General features: G+C 40.4%; 1 protein-coding gene across 2 annotated transcripts in view; it reads right to left on the bottom strand.

Moving 5' to 3' along the window:
• PLCL2 (phospholipase C like 2) overlaps window positions 1-17,317 on the bottom strand; it is a 101,167-nt gene extending 83,850 nt beyond the window's left edge. The window contains exons 1-2 of one of the 2 annotated variants that reach the window (XM_041466284.1): window positions 17,250-17,317; window positions 15,204-15,741 (exon numbers count right to left, since the gene is read on the bottom strand). In XM_041466284.1, the coding sequence (XP_041322218.1) occupies window positions 15,204-15,512 (309 nt within the window). In that variant the 5' untranslated portion in view covers window positions 15,513-15,741; window positions 17,250-17,317. Of the gene's footprint in view, window positions 1-15,203; window positions 15,742-16,434; window positions 16,945-17,249 lie in introns of those variants that run through there. The other variant, XM_041466283.1, reaches the window with a different exon arrangement.
• Window positions 17,318-23,359: the final 6,042 nt, after the last annotated feature.

Raw genomic sequence — 23,359 nt, 5'->3', positions numbered from 1 at the left:
CATAAAACCCCAGAATCACAAAAAAAAGAGAAAAGGGTAACATGAACAGAATTGGAAGTGAAGATTTACATTATGCCACCTTAAAAGTCAGCTTTCTGCATCATTTGCTTATTTCCTGTATTTGGAAAACTGGCACATTTCTTTCCGAAGCATTTGTTAGGGAAGATTTTTCTTAATGACGCTTCTGCCCCTTACAGAGATTTCTGAGATCTTGTTTCTCATTGATATACAAGTCAAAAACAAATGTCTCAGACCCGAGAAGCTTTGCAATAACTGAAGGAAAACAGGTTATGACAGCTAAGTATAACAAGTATCTTCAGTAAAGAATTCCAAAAAATTTGGGCAATGAACTGGAGAAAAGGTACCCATAACCTCTGAAAGCTCTTTCAAGTTACAGTTTAAAATGTGGGTTTCTGTTTTTGGGAGGAGAGATGGGGTGGTTCTAAATTTTTACATGTAAACAAAACAGTGTTATAAAATTTTAGCAGGTGTCACCTTCTCCCAGTCATCTATTGTGAATACTGAAAGAAAAGGCATGTGAAATTAGTACATTTTTCAGTAACAGTTTGGTTCAAAGTCTCCTAGAGTTTTAGTACATTTGTTATTGTGTTTTACAGTAACAAATTACATTAAAACAAAGATTTCCTGGAGGCAAGAAGAAATGGCTTTTCATTGCTTATTTAAAACAAGTAATGAGTTTGGCAAGCTACAAAGACAACAGAGCTGGAAATGAAGTTTTAAGCAGCACAATTTCTGCCTCACAGAACTGCAGCTAATGTAAGGCACAGAATGACCACAGACATAGTGAAGAGAGTTCTCCTGTATGATCTGAACACAGCTGGATGAGAACATTTCTTAGCAGTAGTATAATGCAAGACACAAGTTCAAACATTTTTTATTTTCTCTGAAGTGCTGCCTCTCTCCCTTTCCTCAACATAGCAGGTGCAAGAATGGCAGTCTTGTTTTTTTTTTTCCCCACTGGAAGAAGCCTGCTCCCTGAGATGACCATAACTTTTATTAAAAACAGGGTAGCAACAAAACAAAAATATTAGACACAGATTTTATTCTGTCTATGTTAAAAAAGAAATCTTATAAACCAAGAACTGTCATTAAAAGAACCATATTTCCAGAAAGAGGGTTAAGAAATGTCACATTCATTTCATACACTGTAGTGCTGCAACATGATTTGACAAGCCACAGAGGGATTTTGCTGCTGCTCAACAGCACCTTTCACAATAAGATCTCCCAAGAGATTTCCAGCAAGAAATTAACTGATACTCCACATAAGAAAAACAAACAAACAAGGAAAAAACCTGCAAAATACTAGTAAATGCAAGCTTTCCACAAGGCTGTACAGTGCTGAAATCTGTGAAAACTATGAGCTACCAAAGTTGTAGGAAAAGGACTCAAAAATATTTGCCTCATTCAGTCATGTTATTCTTTGCATAAAACTCATCCTGACCTACAACCAAAAATCTATTCTTTTTTTAATCAGCTTTCAAAAACTGCCCTACTACTTAGCAACAAGGAACATATTCCACACCTAATGTACCTCTTTCTGTTTGTTATCATACGGAATATTACATTTTCCAAGTAACTCCTTTAAACATTGTGACTACGATTGATATCTCAGCTGTCTGTGAAATCATTGTATTTCCCCTGCAACCTGCTTGCATTCTCATGCCTCTGGTTTCAGGAACCTTGGACTCAGATTTCAATTGCTGCCAAGTTGTTGGCCTGAAATAATACAGAGCTTTTTTTCATCCTTTCTAGTTTAACAAATTGAGAGCTTTGAATTGAGGCCTTGCTCTTTTTTCTGAAGTTTTGTCTGTCAACAACAGCATTTTAAGAATCTTTAACTGTATAAGCACCTGATCAGTGCAAGACCAATACAGTTTACATTGTCCTGCAAGGACCCCCAAACTCCCAGAAGCTTGTAACCAAAGACTCCTCAGCAAGTAAAAAGAGGAAAGTTTATGCAACTACACTGTTAACTATTACATAAGAATTCTTGGACTTAGAATTCAGTCTGTAATATATTTTTGAAAAATCCTGGAATAAAGAAGCAAACACAAAAGCCCACCTGGCTTATGAGAAAAGCAGCCACCAGAAGTTTTCAGCAGAAACCCATGATTTATTGTAAGCAGTGCAGATGAGACATGTAAAATAAGAAAGGGTTATAAAGTGTACATTTCTAGAATACAGAACTGTATTCTAAATATTTTAAATAGTAAGGAAAAAAAAGTAGGGAGTAGCTCTTACCACAATTCTTTTTGATTCTTTCAAAATGCAGTGACACGGCAGCTAGGAGTAGGGCTCTGAACCAAACAGGGAAAACCATAATAGTGCTCTTCATTTGTCTTTTATACTAAAAAACTTTTATTTGCATTTATTTCACACAAAAAGGTCTTAAACATTTATCAGCTATGCTGTATTTTAACAGAATGCATCAAAAAAATCTTCTTTCTCCATCACTTCAGCCAAAGGTACCATTTGATAAAGTGCATTGAGCAGATTTACATAAAGCCTCTGTGATGGTGGATAATCAGGTTAAATCACCAGTCACCAGGTTAAATCACCAGGTGACAGGCTTTTTCCAGCAAAAGATGCATTTACTTGATGGCATCCCTTAATGTAATTTTACTAAATTCACCAGAAAAAGTGAGGAAGTCCTGAAACCAATTCAGTAATTCAATAAATTCACTGCAGAATACTTCCAATACATGAAGAAATGGTTTGCAGACCCTATTATAAATATAAATATTAGAATCTTTTTTTTTTTAATGAGATTAATTCAAGATTCTTCGGTATATGGCAAGTGGTTAATCTTGTAAATAATTCTTATTGGCCAAAGCTTTAATCACAAGGCACTCAAATGATTATAGTGAACTTTATATATCCACTAAGGACTGAGTTGAATTTGGCATTAGATGTAGAAGAAAAAAAATACATTTTCTGCAGCTGAACCCATTGAAAGTATATACTTGAGCTATGATTTCCAACTAATATAAAAATTCATCAGCAATTCTCAGGACAACAAATGGCGAAATTTCTCCCAGCAAGATAAAACCTTCAAAAATAGTAGTTTAGGAGATCAAGTTCAATATTTGTGGAAACAAATATTAATTTCCACATGTAAAACAATGAAAATCCATGTCAGGTTCTATTCTTGCTACTCCAACTGAGTGTATATCACTTACACACAGAAGAAAAATAGCACATAATTAGGCATTTTAGAACAAGCAGGAGAGTTACCTGAATCTTTGAGACTTAATTGCACAAAGATAACGCTGCTGACAGGGATGCTCAGAAATTATCAGTCAGACATTGGACTGTTGTCATAAAAGCACACAAAAGCATAAGGATTCAAAAATCTTCAGGAATTCAGGAATAACCAAGGCAGGTGTCAACAGAGCAGCCCAACTGAGAAGGAGCAGGCTAATAGGGATTACTTTCCCACTCAGTAGTCAGAAAGTAAAGAAGAATGGAAAGAAAAACCAGTTTCCTTACTCAAAGGAGAAAGGCAGACAAGCAACAGTGTTGGGATTTCCTTCCAAGATAAAGTTGTTGTATCAATCTTGTGGGACACAGAAACATCTAGTTATCTTTGTCCTTCGTTGCTTACTGTATTTAATAATCTTTTTAATCCTTGGTTGAATAATTCTCTGAAGTGAAACTTCAGATGTTCTATTTTCAGGAAGCTATCAGATCTCATTGTTATACTTTGTGTGGGTTTTTTAAAGCCTTCTTGACTCTTCTGGACTCTGACACAGGCATTCTGAAGAGCCTCAGACATTATAAAGTAAAATAAAAGCTTGAATAAAAAATTTCATTAACATGAGTGCTGGACAAGAACCTTGAAAGTCAACCACAGCTAGAAGAGCTTGATGTGCTAAGCAGTGTTGGTGTCACCAACACCATGAAAAGACTTTGTAACACTTTAAAAGACTTCTAACATAACAACTGTCTCCTGCAAGGAAGTTCATGGCAGCCACTTCCAGCACAAGTATCATCAGCAGCATTGCCCTTCTTACACAGTTCTTTAAAAAGAAGGTTTTAAATATTTAGCAAAAGGTTTTAACAGCACTCTCCCACTGTCAATTAGCAGCAATGATACCATTTAAATATTTGATGATGACAACACTAAAAATAAATAACTTAAAGTCCAATTTAGTATCACAATATTGCTAAACTTTCATTATGTTATAGTGGATCTACACATTTGACTGGCACACATTTGGAATACAATTTTAGTCCTGCACTGCAAAAAATTAATAAAATTGAAGGAAAAATACATATAAAAGAGCTCCAGAATAAAAAAAAAAAAAAAAAGGCATAGAAAAGTTTCAATAGGTGGAACAACTAAAACATTAAGATTTTTTTAGTCCAGAAAAAAAAATTACATAAAGCAAATGTGAGGAACACCTCTCAGCTCCTTTGTGGAAAAGAGAAAGTGTTGCTCTAATGTAAGAACCAGGGGATACAGATAAACAGCTGCCCAGAAAAACCATGCAAAGAAAAGACTTTTTCACCCAACATTTAGTTAAGAAACTGCCATAGGATGTGTTAAAAGCTTCCAAAGTCAAATTGGCCTTTGACAATTAATGGGGGGAAAAAACCACCTCTAAGGATTAAATGCGCCTTAGTTCCAGATCACTTAAGGCTGGAAGCAGATGTCAGGAAAGGAGGCTTTTCCATTCTTCCTGTTGGGAGGCAACATCATGAGCCAAATGGACTTTTGAGCCTGACCCCGGCAGCCATCCTTAAAATTCACAAGGGCTGGGAGCTTTTGAAGGCTGGGGGAGACAGGTGCATTTACCCCAAGCTGTGCAGTCAGCCTTTATCACAGACAGGTTCAAGCCCCAAAGCCCGTGGGACTCCAGCCCACTGTGAAGGTTGAGTGCCTTGCACTGGGCTCTGCACTCCCCTTTCATCACTCCTTTTCTGGGGATTCACAGGCAGACAACAAGTACTGCACAGAGCACACGGAGTTCTGCTCTGCTCCAGCCCTTTGCTGGGAATAAAAGGTTCTCCACCAGCTGTTCCAGACAAAAAGCAGAGTGTGGCCAGGCTGTCACTGCTGAAGCAGGAAGGCCAAGCTGTATGAAGGGTGCAGAGAGAGCCAAGAAAAGGAGGGACAAGCAGGCAGGGTGACACAACAGATGAGGTGACAGACACAATCCAGATCCAGGTCAAGGAGGCCAGTGAAAGACCAACACTATCAATTCCACAGCATCTTTCTAAATCTACAAAATACCACGAGATAATTCTCATAACTGAAAGCATTCAGCGCCTCCACACTACACCACCACTCTCAGAGCACATTCCAGCCCAGGCAGGCTGCTCCCTGAAGGACCACGCATGAGGCACAGGGAACACTTTATTTAAGCTGAAAAGTGCTAACCTGAAACAATGCTTGTGAAACACGTCTCTGCAACTACTACAATGGGGAAGAACAACGAGAAGTTAAAGGACACTTGGGTTTAACAAATGTAGTACATCCAATTAAGCCATGTAAAGAAAGTCCTTGGGGGGGTTCTTCAAAACCAAGGAAACCTATTACTGTAGGGACTCAAACCATTCATGTCTGATCTACCTTTCTCCACTATGTGGTAGTAATGTGCCATGCCTAAATACATTCTCATTTCACATAAATATTAGTCTTGAACTCTAGAATTAATACTGCCTTTTTGCAACAAACTGCCATCAACATATCTCAAAAAAAAAACCAATTATTTAGGGACCGTTCTCTGTAAACAACAAAATACATTTCAGTTGATCCAAGCCATTTCCTGAAGTGATTTATTTCCTACTATTATTGAGTTTTTCCTGCCTTATGTAGCAAAAATGTATGTATTTATATTGTAAAGTGAATATTGCAATGATGTAAGTATTATTTCAGCAGCTCAGAAACTGACATTTGCTACACGACATACATGAAAGAGATTCATTATGCTTTAAATTTACTAAACAAAGAAGCATGGTACAGTATACAAAGTCAAGTGTCATGGCTTTTTTTTGTGTGTTTTTGTACTGTTCACAGGAGTTACTTAAAATCAATAAATAACTGCCTAACCTAAAACCCCAGCAATTGGAAAGAAAACATTCTTAACAAAAGGTTCAACACAAGCTGAATTCCTGTCCTTTTAGTCCAAACTACACTTTGGTAATAAAAAGCAATGAAATTATATTTTTCTAAATAAGCAGTCATTTACATTTTATTTTATGGAATGCAGCTAGAGCAAACACTTGGCAACGTCAAACTCCTTTATCACAAGGAACTAGGTAATTAAATATATAAAGCATCCTGGATTTTCCATCATAAGGGGTACTTCACAAAACAAAACCCATGCAGACCATTCTGCTTCTGCAGAATTTCACAATCATTCTTCCTCTCCTATCCTACAGTAAAAAGGGCAGTAAAGGATGGGGATAGGTCCACAGATGCTAAAACACCAAAGCACACATAGAGCTGTAGAATGCTCTGCCTTTTTTTAGTGCAAGCAAAACAATAATGCTGGCAAGAAGAAAAAAACAAATATAAGAAAATATGGGGGGAAAGCTATAATCACAGAAACTCAGCGATAAAATGGTCTTGGAAATTCTGTAGATGTGTTTTTTACAAAAAAAAAAAAAAAAAAAAAAAAAAAGAAAACTTAAAAAAAAAAAATTACAAAAAAAAAAAAAACTGCAATACTGATTATCTCATAATTTAAAGGAAATAGCAAACCATTTTAATCAATTCTAGAAAAGGCATTAGGACAGTCATTACACTAATAGGCATAATACCAATTACCTGCTATATACTTGTAAGGTACCCATTTCTTATACCCAAATGAAACACCTAAATAACTTTCTTTTTTTTAAAGATGTTTAGAGTTAATTTTGGAATCCCGCTTAATATCTTGCTATTTTTTATTGTTCATTTGATAAAACTGTCAGCTGCTATTCTGAAAATGAGTTGGTGTTGTTTGTTTAAAGATACTTCCTGTCTGTCTGCACTTATTTCTAGAATGTGAATATTTGGTATCTGAAAAGATCCCTGAGCATGGTATACAATCTCAAGTACTCAGGGATATTTTATTACTGATTCCAAAAGGTCAAATGACATTAAAAGGAATCCCAAGAGAGGCAGAAATGAATCATAGCTATTTTACTTTGCCAAGGCTGCACCAGGTAACACTGTGAGCCTCAGTACTGCCAATTTCCAGTCACTCACTACAATGCACCCTTCACTGTTTTGACCATTCATGTTTTGTGGTCTAGGAGGGAACAGGTGAGTGAAACAGGGATGTTCCTCTTCAGAAACAAGGGACAGATGAGTCTGTACAGACAGCTCTGGAAAAGAAGCCATTTAAGTAGATATTAAGAGATGCACTGCAGCCAAGAGGATGGGCAACAATCCTTTCAAAGGACTGCTTCATGCACAGTCTTCCACAACAGGGAAAAGTGCAGAGATGGCACTGCCCTTTGTTTCAAAGGCACACCAGATGTGAAGATCAACTGTAAAACAGTAACAATACTCTTCATAAACACAGCTGCAAAACAGGCAAAGAGGCCATTTGCTACTTACTCTCCTTAAAGACAAACAAACCAGCCCCTTCCAAAGGGCTCTTTTTGTGCCAATGCTGCAATCCAGTAATAATAATAATATCAATTTGTATTTACCAACAATTATTTTAATATATTTAGAAGGAACAATATTTTCTCATAAATTGTATTTTTGAACTAGATTCTGCAACATCATATTGTTCTATTTAAATTTAAACCAACTTTTATTTTAACCATGGAATATATAATTTGATCTTGTACCAAAGACTACAATCAGTTAACAACAGCAGCAAAAAAAAAAAAAAAAAAATCACATACTATGTATGATAAAATGAGAGTATCATTAAAACAGGATGTTTACCTGAAGGTGGAAGAGCTGCATGTATGTTAGAAGGTAAGCTAAAACCAGAAAGAACCTGGCAAACTGAAGGTATAATCTGAAATAATTAGAATGCAGTTAGTAGGACAAGTACAAGGTTTTTGCAGATGATTGCTTTTGCCCATTACAAAGAGGAACAATCAAGCAACAGCCTGCATAGAAGGATCATAATGAAAAGGTGATTAAAAGACAAAAGCATCATACTGGAATTTATTAACAGTTGATCCTGTAGCAGAGCAGTGGAGCAGAGTAGACTGACCTCTTGAGGTCTCTTCCAGCCCTATTTTTAAACCTTCTTCAACACATATACATTGCTGATTTTTATCACATTTTTATAATTTCCTCTTCTCCATGTATATTACACATAAATTATTATATAACTTTCTTCCCCCAAAATTGACCTGCTAGTTTATATTTACACTTATACATTTTGAACACAATCCCACATTTATGTGAAAAGATAAATAATTTACAATCCATGTACTAATATTATAATATGCGTTCCAAATTAATTTGGCCCTTAGAGATTGATAATTGGTGAATTTTATATAAGAGTTTTTCCTAATAGAGTTAGTGCAAGTAATACAAGGATTGATAGCAATATCACCCATGGGCCAGCAAAGGCTGGGAAACTACACTATTAACTTATCCTGTCAGTCTCTGTTTAAATTCTTTTAATCTTCCATGAATGCAATCAAATCATGGGAGCACAGTGTATTACTTGTGAGCTGTGGGCAGGACACCACTGCTCTAATTCCTAGTTTAAAAATAGGCTAAACTAGTTGTGTCACTGATCAAGCCTGATAATAGGCATAAGTAAAAAATCTCATCAGGTATTCATAACGATTTTTAATTCCATTAATTAATTTTTCACCACTGAACAGAATGAACATGTTTTGTGTCTAAGGTTTTGTGGGCAGAGGGGGTGAAGGAGTTGCTATTATTCACACTAGCCAAACTCTTTACTCAGTCAAGAGAAATAGGCAGATAAGCTCTTCCAGAAGAGAAGTCAGAGAAGCTAAATTCATCCAAATTAAGTTCCCGCTCCAAGTCAGCTTTTGGAAAAAGTACTTCTCTTCATGGACTATAGTACATAAGCTAACTAAATCACATAAAGGCAGTATCCTCATATATACATTTCTACAAACAACTTTCTTTTATGTGTTGCATATCTTGAAATTAAATTTTGATTACTGTGGTTTACAGAAACTACTCATGCAAATAAAATACATTGCACAATATACACACTCAGTGGCTGTGACATACAATGCCATGGTTAACAAGTAGGAAACTGCCTGATACATAGGTCTAATGTATATATATATATATATGATACTCTATGCAAATTCTTAAGCTTTTGTATCACAGAGGATATACTCTTTATGGAGTTAAATATTCTTTTAAAAATATTATACTTTATAAAAAATAGGAAGCCAGTACATAATCAATAGAAGAGGATGGAGAAGGAATACAAAAATGAATAGGTGCTGGTAACCTTCTATAATCTAGCTGAGAGTCCAGCAAATCACACAGACAGCATCCTCTAAAACACAGCTCCAGGATTCATGGAGTAAAATTAGCTATTCAGATCTCTCATACTGCCAAGCCAGAGAGGTAAGACAGATCTGCATTAAAACAAAAAGCTAAGAAACAAACAAAAACAAACCCAGAAACTGCCTCTCAGAAAAGCCTACACTTTGGCTGCACAGTTGAATGGCTGTCCAGGGTAAGATGTAGGGGGAGCTCAACTATCACAGCCTTCTTTCCTAAATATATGCTTTTTTTGTGCTGTCATTTTTGGCATCAATTAGCACATGTGCTCTAGGCAAAATATCTTTTACTGCTGGGACATCCACGTCCTTCTTCCAAAGATCTTCTGTAACCAGAAGGAATTCAGCTGATACTGTCGCATTTTGTTTCCAAGGGGAAGGTCATAAGTAAACCAAATATGTTGTTTCCTTCTTTCCATGGCTGTTTTCAGTGAACTTAATGAACCTTAGCATCTTTGGGCCAAATCAAATTTACCTGCATCATTACACAGGTTTCTTCGCAATATGAAAAATTATTGAAATCAGGTAATTTCATATACTTTAAACTGTGCCCGGCAACCTAATTCCTTGATATTCTTTCAGATGGAAGGCAAATATGTATGACCTATTCCTGGGCCTCCATGAAGACCTGCAAACATTGTGGCTAAGATAATTTTGGACTGCAGAGAACCTAAGTCCACTGAAAATGCTACACTGGAGTTTACCATGAATGCAAAAGGGTTTATCTTAAAGCCTTTAAAATAATCATAGTTGTAGAAAACACTGTCCAACATTTTCTACGTTTCGTATTTTTTACACCTGATACAAATGGGTTTACAGTATGAACTAGAGATCACAGAAGACTGAACAAGTTAGCAACATACACTGGCATTCTAACAAGAAAGAAGATCTTTATGTACATGCTGTCTAAATCCCCTGTCATAGAAAGACACGGATATGTTTAGTTTCAAAGCAAAGCTCTGCTGAAAATTATACCCTAGAGTATCTACCTGCTAAATTTGGTTCCTCTCTTCTTACTGGATTTGAAAGATAGAAGTTTACAATGCTCAGCAAGTACATGACTACAGAATGAAAGCTTGAATTTAGACACATAAGCAAAAAAGAAAGATGCAAATTTGTTTAAGTTATCAGCCAAGAAATTTATTGACACTGAGATCAGTATTGGTACATGCAAAAGAACCACCCTGAACTTTGCTTCCACACACGTTGACAAAAAACACTCCTGCTCACAGAATGCTAAAGCCACCTTTCTTTACATGTTTCTCACTGCTGCCTTACTAAATAACTGCAGTCTCTCCTAAGTGTATCTCTTCTCATTTTATTACTGCAACCTGTCTCCTAATAAAGACATATTTATCCCCATGGATCTCTTTCTGTCTAGGTCTATAGCTTTGGGAAACCATGAGGTTCTGTAAGTATTTATTGGACACCCCAGGAAGCAGGCAGCCCTGAGGAAACATACCCATACACCACCAGTCTCTTGCTGCCTGAAAGATTCTCAAACGCCTACCACCTCAAAGTCTCTTTAAGAAAGGCGTGGAGGAACCTCACACAAAAATAAAGCAAGCTCACTGCCAACTGTCAGAGCAGCTAAGAAAAGTTCACAGGATGCTTAAACCCACTTTGAACTGAAAGATGTAAATTAATTTCACAGAATATTATAGGAAATGTTGTAGGAAATTACATAATAGGAAACCACAGCTAGCTGCACCAAGGAAAATATTATGGAAAAACAAAACCCCAAAACCCACTACATACAAACAAGTGGTATATAAATTAGTTCACAAGTCAGGTATCCAAGACCCTTAATCCCATGGATGCACAATGTATCACCACTATTGCCTTTTGAAAAATCAGAATCTCATAAATACAGAGAATAAGAAATAGAAAGTGAAAAACTCTCTATAAACGCATGTATGTAGTCTCTGGCCCTCAAATTTGGTTCAACAAAGGCAATCAATAAAATAGGTGATTCCATTAAAATTGCTACAAACGAAGAGTACAATCTTTAATCCTTTCAGCCTAAACACAGCTGATAGATGAAAGGCCAAGTAAACTACTATGTATAAAGACTGCGTTACTTTTTCCAGTAATAGCAGCTGCAGCACCTGTCATCATCCTAGGTGACACCTCAGCCTTGAAGAGTACATCATCTTATACCAAATGAGAAAGAAAAAGTCAAAATTAGCAGGTGCACAAAATAGATAAGATGGAAAAAATATGGAGCTACCGGAAAAAGGGAACAGATACTGCAAGTAAGAAAGGAAAGGGAAAAAGGCAGCAACTGCTCTTCTCAGAGTTATCAAAATAGACAGCCAATGGAAGCACAGACTGAAACCAAAATAAAACACGGATCTGTGCTCTTGATTTTCATGCACAAACATGTGGTTCTAAAGAATTTAATCTGAACTAGAACTGTTATTCAAATGTCAATTTTCCATTTGTGACCCAAGCACCTACACAGTAACTGGCAGACACAACATTTAAGTATTAGATATTCCATAAAGGTGCATTTTAAGATCAACTACAAAGGCACGTTTTGAGTGAATGTATGAAATCTACCTCTGCATGAAACAAACCTGTTCCTTAAGGTTACTGTATCTTCTTTAAGAGCAATTATAAGCTATTAAAACTCCAGGAACACTTTCCAAAAGCATATTACATCTTACTTTCTCCACTCTTTACAGACTTCTGCTCTGCAAGAACACAAAAGAAACATCTTCAGGTTTACTACCCATGCCAGATGTTCCAGAAGGTTTCATAGTGAAAACCAGGCACCAACACACCTGGACTCAAACCACCTGAACTGCTGAACTAAGCAGGCAGAACAATATTCTGAATATATTTAGACAAGTGATTTTTCCCAGAAGTATTAAAACAGTCATATCTAAAATAAATATGGACCACATAACTTTAAATGCAGTGTTGTCACATTTTTCCACCTGAGATAATTATTCAAATAATAACAGAAAGTTTTAGTAATCAGTTCTTGGCTGCTGCACAGATTACTGTTCACATCTGCAATATGGTTTTCAGCAGGAATAATAGCAGAAAGTTGAATGATTTCATATTCTGAAGTGCAGTCATTGCTGTAGAAACTAAGAACCTTGACTCGGGTATCCATGAAATGCAATTCAACACCTATTTCCTTATCTCATGCTTCTTGATCTTAATATATCAAAAATCCCTAGGTACTGTGAGCTTGCTTGGTCCTCAGAGAGGCAGAAGGTTGCAGCATAATTAAATCATACACTACAAAGTAGTAGAACAGCATGGTGCACACTGCAAACAACACTACCATCTTTCTTGGGCTACCACAGAAGAAAGAAGAAACTGTTAAGAAGTATCAGACCTCTAAAAAAAAATCACTGACAAATCCAGCAAATATGAAATTATTCCAATACCAAGCTCAGCTGCCCCCTGTCCATTGTTATGATTTCTTTAGCACACACACACACACACACACACACACCCCCAGCATCACTGCTCAAACAGGAAGGGTGGGTACAGCCTGTCAAATGTGTTCCACTGCTCGCTGCCCTTGCTCTCCCCTTGGCTTTTACAGCAAGGCCCAGGAGATGGTAACCCAACTTTCAATACACGATTGTGTATTGATATTCTTCATATTCTACACATTTTTCTATCCAAGCAACAGAACAACAGAGATAATGGGTAAAACACAGATTGATTGTGTGAAATTTATGTTCTAACTGTGGTGAATCGTGTGTGTTTTGTTTGGTGTTGTGATGGTGTTGTTTCTGATTTTGGCGTGGGGAATTCTTTTTTGTTGATGTGACTGAAATTTGTGAAGATTGCATGATGGATATGGATTTTAATGATAAGGGGTGGAATGTCTCTTGGGTTTGCATGACAAGATTTTGGGAGCAGGGAGGCTACAAGGGTGCCTTCTGTGAGAAGCTGCCAGTAGCTTCACCTATGACCAACATAACCAATGCTAGCCAGCTCCAAGATGGCCAAGCCAGCCCCACCAGTGACTGTGGTAGTGCCCCTGGGATAACAGACTTAACAGGGTAGGGAAAAAACACTGATCAGAAGCAACTGCAGCCACAGAAAGTGGGGGACAACAGACAAGTGAAACAACACTGCAGACACCAAGGTCAGTGAAGGGGTGGGAGGAGGTGCTCCAGGTGCTGGAGCTGACATTTTCCTGCAGCCCCCAGGGAAGACCATGGTGAGACAGGCTGTCCCCTAGCAGCCTGTGGAGGACTCCATGGCAGAGGAAGGAGGTGGATGCCTGAAGAAGGCTGCAACCCTGTGGGAAACCCACACTGGAGAGGGCTCCTGGCAGGATTTGTGACCCCCTGTGGGAGCCACACAGGAGCAGTTCATGAAGAACTACACTCTGTGGGTAAGACTCAGGCTATAGATGTTCATGGTCCCTCCCATGGGAGGAGACCCATTGCTGAAGCAGGGTAAAAGTGTGAGGAGTCCTCCCCCTGAGGAGGAAGGAACAGCAGAAACATGCGATGAACTGACCACAACCTGCAGCACAGGAGAGGGGCAGAACGAAGGGAAGGTGCTTTTAAGATTCGGTTTTATTTTTATTATCCTATACTAATTTGATTAGTAATAAATTAATCTCCCCAAATTAACTGTAATTAACAAATTACTGTCACATTTTGTCCTTGACAGTAATTTCTGAGAGATCTCTCCCTGTCCTTATCTCAACCTATGAGCCTTTCATTCTGTCTCCTCTTCCCTGTCCAGCTGAGGAGGGGAGTGATAGAGTGGCTTTGGTGGGTGTCTGGAATCCAGCCAAGGTCAGCCTACCACAGCCGATTTTGGAAGCATATAAATACTAAGAAGACAACACATCTAGCTTAATTTAGATCTAGCTGATCTTGATTAAACTCAGATCTTATTACTTGAAGTTGTGCCTCATTTCACAGCTGTTATACCATTGGAGCAATTTCTCTGTGTTGTTTCAACATTTTCATTGGAATTGAGAAAGCTAACCCAACATATATCTCAGGAGCCATGGATTTAAGAAACCAAAATGAGCGTATTTGTAGAAATAACTGTATTTTTTTTTTAAATCCCATTCCTTTTTGCCCAAGCTACATTCTACCACTGATGCTCCCCCTACTTTTCAAGCTGAAACATAAGGGTTCAGAATGTGCAGAGCTACATATAAAGATGTTTCTATAGGTGAAGTACAACTCAGCCTACTGCTAAACGAGCTGTCATTTTTAACAAGAAGAATGCTCCCTATTATATACATTCTCCCACCCCCAGCCCAATGAGATCCTGAATCTCTCATCACCTGCTGTGTGCCTGTCACACACACAAGCCAATGGAGCCACTAAATTGCTCTGCACAGGTGCATCCCACATAACAAGCATACTGTGCAATTCATGTCTTTCCCTGCCAGGCTGGTGCCCATGTTGTCTTATCACAAGCCAGCTAGTTTCTCTCACCTTCCCTAACAGGAGTTAGATCCTTCTACTTTAACAAACCTCAAAACATGACGCCCTGCTACCCCCAAGCGTGGATGTATACAAAGCCATCCTCTCACTGTTGTCCACTTCTGACAAAGGAAAAATCAAGTCCCCTCGCCACAGGGGGGAGGAAAAAAAGAGAAAGAAAAAACCTGCCTGTCCTTTCATCTAGAGCCAAGGCTCTGTGAACCCAATGTATCGCCCGCACCTCCCTGTCTCTGTCACAGAGAAATGACCCCGATGGGGAGGAGCAAGAGCTCTTACCTTAATTATGCTGCTCCTCCGGGGAATGCCGGGTTTGCCTTCTCGTTGTTGACTGGTGGAATATCCTCTTTCTTTGCTGCTGCTCTCCGGGCTTGCAGGAGGAGCTGATCCCGGCTCCTCACCGGCTCCCGGCTGGGCACAGTCCCCGTTGGAGACCCGGCTACCCGCACTGTCAAAGCGGGATCTCCCGCCGCCGCCTCCTCCTCCTTCCCCATCTCCTGCCTTGAACGCCACCTTGCCTTGGACCGGCCCGGGGGAGGAGGGCAGCCCCCCGCCGCCGGTGCCGCCACCGCTGCCAAACTCCGCCATCAGCCTCCCTGGCTACGGCAGAAGCACCACCGCTGCCCCCCTCCCCTCCTCCCGCGGCCGCTCGGCGGTGGCTCTCCTTCCGCTTTCTCTCTATTTACGATCGGGGGATTTTGAGCCTAAGTCTCTCCCCCCCGCGCATTTGGCAGCCGAGGCCGCGTAGCTCCAAGAGGGATGGGGGGACGGACGAAACGTGTCGGTGGCGGCTCGGCGAGCACCAGTCCCGCAGCACCTGAGGAGGGAAAAGGAGACGAAACGTGACAACCGGTCCTCACACGAGGCGGGGGAGCGTCGCACCGCGGCGCGCTGCCCTGCGCGCACACACGGACACGCGTGGGAGGAGAGGGGCTGCCCGGGGTCCCCGCCCGCACACGCGCGACCCGCCGGGGGCACGGAGCCGACAGAGCGCAGCCCCGCCGCGGGGACAGGGACCGGCCCGCCCCGGCCGCCACGGGGCGGGGGAGGCTGGAGGGGACCGAAGGAACTGCGATTTTGGGGCTGCTCAGCCGGGAAAAACGAGAGGCGTTGATGGCGGTATTTTCTCACCCAGACACAGCGACACCCACAATCGCTGAAGCAACGAAGCGGGAGCGAAAAGAGAACTTGCAGAACAACACGCCCCAAAGCCTCCGGCCCCGGCCCGGGGGGAAGCCCGTCCCACGCACGGCGGGGACGATCCGCCGCAGCCCCTCTCCGGCCACGAGCGGCGGCGAGAAGCGGCGGAACACGAGCAGGGTCGCCGCCGCCGTCGCCCCGCGGGGCAGCCCCCGGGCGCCCTCGGCAACTTTTCTCCCTTCCCGCTGCCTGCCGACATCCAGCCGCTCTAGAGCTGAGACAGCCCGGCCGGGGCAGCGGCAGTCCCGGCCCCCGCGGCACCCTCGCCCGCAGCCGCCCCCCGCCCGCACGCTGCGGCCCCGCTACCCACCTCGGCGGCGAGCGGAGCCCCCGGCTGCCGCCACTGCAGGAGCCGCTTTCCCCTTTTCCCCTCCTCCTCCCCGCTATGGTCGCCGCCTCTGCCCGGAGCCGGATACAGAGAGAAACTGATTCATGTGGCTGCTTCCCTCGCTCTCCGCTGCTGCTGCTACCGCCGCCGCCTTCCCCGGCCCAATGCTCGGTAGCAGTCCCGTGGGGGGAAACGCCGGCAGCGCCGAGGGGAGAGGCAGCCCCGGCCGCCCCCGCGAGGAAACTCTTCGGGGAAGGCTGAGCGAGCGATCCGGGCTCGCCCCCCCTCCCGCCGCCGCCAGTCACAGGGCCGGCCCGGCGCGGATTGGCGGCCCCGCCGCCAGCACCCCCTCCGGCAGCTCGGGGGCGCTCCGCCCGAGGGCAGGACCCGCGCCCGCCCCTTCCCGCGCCCCGCGCTCACCGGAGGATTTCTCCGCACGCTCCCGCCCCGCTCCTCTCGGCCGGGCTCCGGGCCGGCACAAAAGAGCCCGCTCCCCGGCCCCCCGCGCCCGGCCGCATCCTCTGCTCCCCTCCGGCCCGCACGGCTGCTCCTCCCGCCCCTCCCGTCGGGGCGCCGGGCCCTTCACCCGCCGTGCCCACCCGAGTGAGGGGCTGTGGCCGCCCGGGCCCAGGAAGGGCAGGGGGCGGCGGTGGAACGGCTGTTCCCGTGCCCTACCGGGCGCTGACAGCCCAATGAGAGCCCAATTAGTCCGATTAGAGCCGTTAATTATTAAAGGAATTATTTGGTGGAGAGCTGGAATATTAAAAGCTTAACGGAAACTGGAACTTGATGGTTACCTTCAAGCGTGTCCACAACACAGCGTGCTCGGCCGGCATGCCCTCACATACCCCATGCACAGTCGTTTAGGTTTGCTATGAGACAAGCAGGAGGGACTTAGTGGAAGAGCAGTAATTCAGAGAGACTCATATTTATTTTTGCCTCTTAACACAGCTGCATGTTGCAAGAGCTTGATATTTCACGATTAAGTTGAATAAAGGGAAATGAAATGCCATAGTTGAGGCACTTGGCCTGAAATTCAGAAATTGAGTCAGTTCGGCGGACAATACATTGAGAGCATGAGCAAAATAGGAAATTGCAGAAATAAGAGTGCAAAGAGTCACACTGAGCAAAGAGACACCTAAGACGGCCCACACCATCTGACCTTCAGCATTTGGCTGAAGTGCTTAATGCAGGAGCTTGACTCAGATTATAGTCGAATGAAAGCACTACACTTTTAATTTAGGTTCCCTCAGTTGCCCTCAGGAGATCACTGACTGTGCCTGGAACCGCTGGCACAGAGATCAGATACCTATCCTAAATAGCTTGAATAAGGCAGCAAAAATATCCCCCTTCAGCATACTGGTGGTGAAAACACTGGATTGAAGGGTACATTTTCAGTCCTGTTCCCCAGCTCCAGGGCTTTACTGCAGAGCACTGCCACCACACCTTTGTGGCCCCTGCCCTGAGCTGTCTCCAAAAGGAAGGCACCTCCATCTTTTCCTTCAGAACACCAAGGGAGAGCTTACTCCTGCAAAACATAGAGCCACAGGGATGATGTTTTCTGTTTGCTTTTACTGTTTAGATCACTTAGAGTACGAGACCCCCCATTTCAATCTCCACTTCCTGAAGAGATTGACATCTGTGTCCCCACGATCATTAAACAGCCACCAGCTTACAGACTGGTGCTGGTGAGAGCATTTTCTTCAATATTCTGTCTGCAATGGTGCTTGTCACTGCAACAGAAAAGAAACTATAAGGTGTGATGCAGATTGGAGGAAAGTATGAAGTTCTTTGGAAAATATTACTTATTCAGTATCATTTCTAGTGGGTCAAGGAAGTTCAGAACCTGACACTGCTATGTGACTCATATAGGGTCCCAATTTAATCAAACTATTAACAAAGCTTAAGGTTAAATGAAAATGTGCACATTTGCAGCATTTAGACTGTAAACACTAGGAACATCAATATTAAACTTAAGATCTGAAATAGCCAAAGTTTGTGGTTTTCATTAGTTGGTAATACAGTGATTTTACCATTTGCCCTTATGCGAACATCTCTTGCCTGAACATCTTGCCTTGCCATTTAACTAGGAAAAGCCAGCCTTGAATATTAAAGATTATCCAGTATTGTATCTACAGATGTGGACATCACAAACCATCCCTACGGGAGACACTTTGTCATTAGGACCGTCACTGTTTCTTCTGAAGGATGAAATTTATACGCAACAGGTACAAAATGTTATTAGAATAATTTGTCACAGAGTGTTGCCAGTGGTGAGGAAGATGTGTGCTTTCTGTCATCTTGCTGCTTAAGATGCACATAGTAGAATACCAGTTTTAAGGCCTTTAGCAAAATTTGATCAGGCCTGTCTCAGAGAAAAAAGGATTAAAAAAACCTTTTTCAACTCTGCTTATCAGTCCAACCTGTAAAGAAACAAGATAACAACACTGGAAAAGAAATAATTTAACTTTAGCCTTGGCAGTTCTGTAATGAATGATATGAAGACCTGCAGACATTGCCAGACTTTTGACTGTGAAGGTGATGAGTCAATACAAAGGAAATAGTAAAACTTCTGAATCTGGTCTTAAGGATACATGCACACAAATCAATACAATCGTATCTGTATTATGCTTATTCTAAATATTGACATTTAATTACTGATAAAAACATTGTATCAGACTCTAAATGAGAAAGGTTGTGCTAGCAAGATGGAGGTAGCAAATTCCCCAAATATGAGATTTCTTCTGATGACATTCACTGATTTTTCTTATTATGCCATACTGTTTTACAGGACTTCTTTAAATTAACCCAGTGTTTATTCAGATGCATTTTGAATGCTTAAAGTTGAAAAATATTTCCATATTCAAAAGGAGGCATTTCTGATAAACCAAATCCCAGAAATGGGAAAATCACCAAGACTGAGCTACTCATAGAGACCTTGTTTATCTCTGTGAGCTCAGGTTTCCAAAGTAGTTCATGTGATACTAATGTGAACTATATACTTTCTTTGCCAGAACTTTTTGAAGATCAAGGGGTGAAGAAACTTTTTCATTTTCATTATTCAATAGTGGCCTCAGCAGGCTCTATTTGTTTAATTGTTAAATGAAATAAGGATTATAATAGAATCAAAAGACCCTTCTATGACAATATTTAACTCTGAGAACTTGCTGCCATGTGCACATATTAGCTATTTTCATAAAATCCTATTAAATATCAGAGTTCCACAGCTAAGCTAACATTACCCATTGAACTTTTCTAACTCAAATAGTGTGGCAGTAGAAACGTGCCAAGAAACAGGATATGCTTAAACCCCTAACCAGTGACTAAATGACTAGTGTTTAAAGGAGCCAAATACCAGATTATTGCTAATATACTAAATACTTTTTATTCCAAACATGAAAAACTTTAATTAGCAATTATCTTGTTTAAATGTTGCTTTTCTGATGCCTCTGCTTGAAATATGTTTTTTCATTATTGTAAGTATCTCTACAATTCCAGTGATAATTTAAATTGCTTGACTTGATTGTTCAGGTCACAGTCTAGCACATACTTGTTTGTTATACTTGTTTATAATTAAGTATACATGTTTAAGCAGTCCCATTACAGTCAGAATCTGATTCATAATTAATCCAAAGCAAAGATTATCTATAAATAATGCATTATTGTATACAACATCTGTAAAGTGCAGGTGTGTTATATGCACATAAAATCTGCAGACTGTACAATGTGCACTAAAGGTGGCAAAAAGAGGTAGAAAAACATAAATTGACAGATTTGTCTACTGCAGAGCATTTATTAACATTGTGTACATGAATTTTTTTTTCCAACTTTAGGAAGTTCATTATACTAACAGTGACTATAGTAGTCAGCTGGGAGTTGGACTTTGATGATCCTTGTTGGTCCTTTCCAACTTAGGATATGCTGTGATTCTGTAACCCTAAGTACAAGGATTTTTTTTAATCAAGCAGCTCAACCATTTTAGCCTATTAAATACAGCTTAAGGAATGCTTGCTCTCTATCCTACCTATAATGCCTTTCAGTTTGGCTACCAGCCTACTCAATGTGATGGTTCAGAATTAACAAGAGCTTAACAGTAAATCTACTATTCCCCTACAGACTCTTGAATCCTGGAGGAGTGCTTTTCTAAATCAAGATAATGCAACAGTTCTTCTCTAAACTGTCTGTTTTTAAGACTATCATGCTGCAGTGGTTAGTTGGTTGCAGCATAGCTTTAAATCACATTGCCATGAAAATGAGACTCTTTGTATATATGTTTTTAAAAAAGGTCAAGGTTTTTAAAAACTGAAAGAGAGTATTCCCTTCCTGACCATTAAAAGAGAAGTCTTTAAGGGAAAGTTAAAGAGCAGACAGGAAGGACTTTCTGGATATCAGAGGCCTCCCTTAAGGCCTCAGTTTGCAAACTAGAAATTAAGTGTTTTTAAAAAGTCTTGACCTAGGCACTAAATCTGAGTAACTCTTTTGGGAATCCTGGAGTTATCTTTACAGGAAATTACAGTTTATCTCATTCTAATATCATGTTGTTAGTTTGCCATTCTTGAAAAGGCTGAAAATCAAATCTTTGTTTGTCTTTAATATCACCATTTGGAAAACTTATTTTGTAGCAATACTATTTGAGGTATTTTTTGATAAAGTTTCAGTGGAGCAAAATTTGCATTTTCTTCTACTAGGAAAGGCAGGCACCCTGGAAAAGACTTGTATAGTGCCCATTTCAGCAGAGGCACATGCATTTTATCAGGGAGACCAGGACAACAAACCTGTTCTTGAAGTGTTTCTGATGCATCATTAAAAAGAACATACATACAGTGTTTCCCATCTCCTGGCATTGTACTCTGCCCTCCGAGGAGAAGTTACAGTTACAAAAGCCAGACAAGAGCCAGGACTCTGCAAAGGATTGGATTTCATTTTTTCCCCCCTCCTGTTTGTTAGTAAGTGCTGGGTATATACAGAAGCATTTGACTTGTGAGACATAAGACATTTCATAAGTCATCTATTTTTGTCATTTGAAGCATCTGACTCTATTTTTACAGGAGCATGCCAATAAAATAGCCCACAATGAGCTTTTATAACTTATTCAAACACAACTTTTTTAAACCAACAAAAATGTTAATAGTGATCAAAAGCTTTCATTAAATTTGCACAAAGAAAAAGACATAAAACTTTTAATTTGTAATTTCAGCATTATATGCTTTGTGAATTCTCATCACAGCAGAATATGAAACACTTTCACTCCTTTGAGAAAAACTGCATTTTTTCCATCATAGGTGAGTGGGCAAATAAAATCAGTAGGATTTTTTTGACAGCCTGAGTTCCTTCTATATTTGTCTTCATTTTATCATGTCCATGAGGGTAGACACTGGGTCCACATGTGCTAAGTAGGAGTTGCAGTGTGTTGTGTCTTCACCTTTGAGGGTTTAATGGGAGAGTTAACACATACACACTTTTGCTGATAAACAATTGGCTGTGTGCTGGTGTCAGCTTGTCTTGTTAGAAATATTGCAACACAATACCACAGAAAGAGGAATATATATGTATAAAAGAGGAATTAAGTGCTTTTATTGAATGGCAGTCAAAATCCACATAATTTACTTTAGCCTAGCAACTTTTCTGAATTACAAGAAATCATATTTTATTCTTAGTATATGCCCACAACAGGGGTTGAGAGAGGAGTTGATTAAACTTGTTATATTCCAAGACCTAAATGCATTTCTTTTCAGTCATGTGAGAAACATCACACAACACAAATCATTTGAAGCAGGTTTAAAAAGGTCTGGTAACACATGGGGAACATAGTTTTTCATGCTGTTTGACATGGATACTGGTAGACTGCAAGACAACAGTCAATGAGATTGTATTCTGTTTTAAAGCTTGTAATGGAGTTCCTTAATCTCATTAATTTTTGTATTGCTCACATTAGCAATTAACATCAGTTACTGTCCCTTAGAGATGGTAGATTTGGGTATGTTGCACTAACCAGCACAGTTCTTAACAGAAGTCAATTCCATCATTTAATCTTTTAACCAGTATTCCAACTTGTGAAGCATAACTCAACAGTCATATTTGTTTTCTTTATTTTTAGTTCTAAAAATGCTAAAAAATTGCAGTATTTATAGATGGTTTCACATGCATATTCAAACTTCTTTTACTAGAAATAGGCTTATAGTTGAAACTTCAGGTCAGAAGACCTTAACAAAATATCTATTGTACAACTCTCACAAACTGACAGAGTCAGTAGAAGTAATAGACTTCCTAATTTTTTTGAAACATTTCTATTTTGCATGAACCAGACATGAAATTCAGGGTCCTGACCACTAATGTAACTTTTCCTATACTCTCTGAATTTTCAGAAAAACATCTTTATGTACAAAACTCTCTGCTGATGTACAGCCTTAATACAGTTAATATACTCACTTTCTGAGTAAACAGCAGCTGAAGTAAAGGGAAAGCACCACTTTTATTTCTGCCAAAAACCAGAAGGAAATTCCCAGCTTCTGTTCTGTTCTTTGCTATGGCAACCTACTCCTGGAAGAAGAGTCACCAGGAGTGAGAATCTCTGTTGGGATAACAGTAAAACGAAGCAGTATTTGAAGATTTTCTAGTTCTCTCACATTTTGACTTCATGTATCAGGAGACTGTGAAAATAAAGTTCTTACAGCTGGCACACATCTAATTCCTTTTTGTATGGAAAAAGCCCTTCCATCCTTCCTTTTCTCATCTGACTTCCCCTTTCTGTAGGGATCTATAAATTTTTCTTGAATTCGTTGTACAAATTGCTTTTTCCCCCTCCATCTAAGACAAGAAGTTGCAATGAAGTTTGATCCTCTGAGCATTCCTAAGTCACTGCTCAAGGACAGGAGAAACTACAGAAAAGTTAGGAAAATAGTAGGGG

The sequence above is a fragment of the Pyrgilauda ruficollis genome, unplaced genomic scaffold, assembly GCF_017590135.1.
Source record: "Pyrgilauda ruficollis isolate IOZ18807 unplaced genomic scaffold, ASM1759013v1 scaffold2, whole genome shotgun sequence".
NCBI classification, from domain to species: domain Eukaryota; kingdom Metazoa; phylum Chordata; class Aves; order Passeriformes; family Passeridae; genus Pyrgilauda; species Pyrgilauda ruficollis.
The sequence above is the reverse complement of the archived record's forward strand: the minus strand, read 5'-3'. Positions and strand labels throughout refer to the sequence as shown.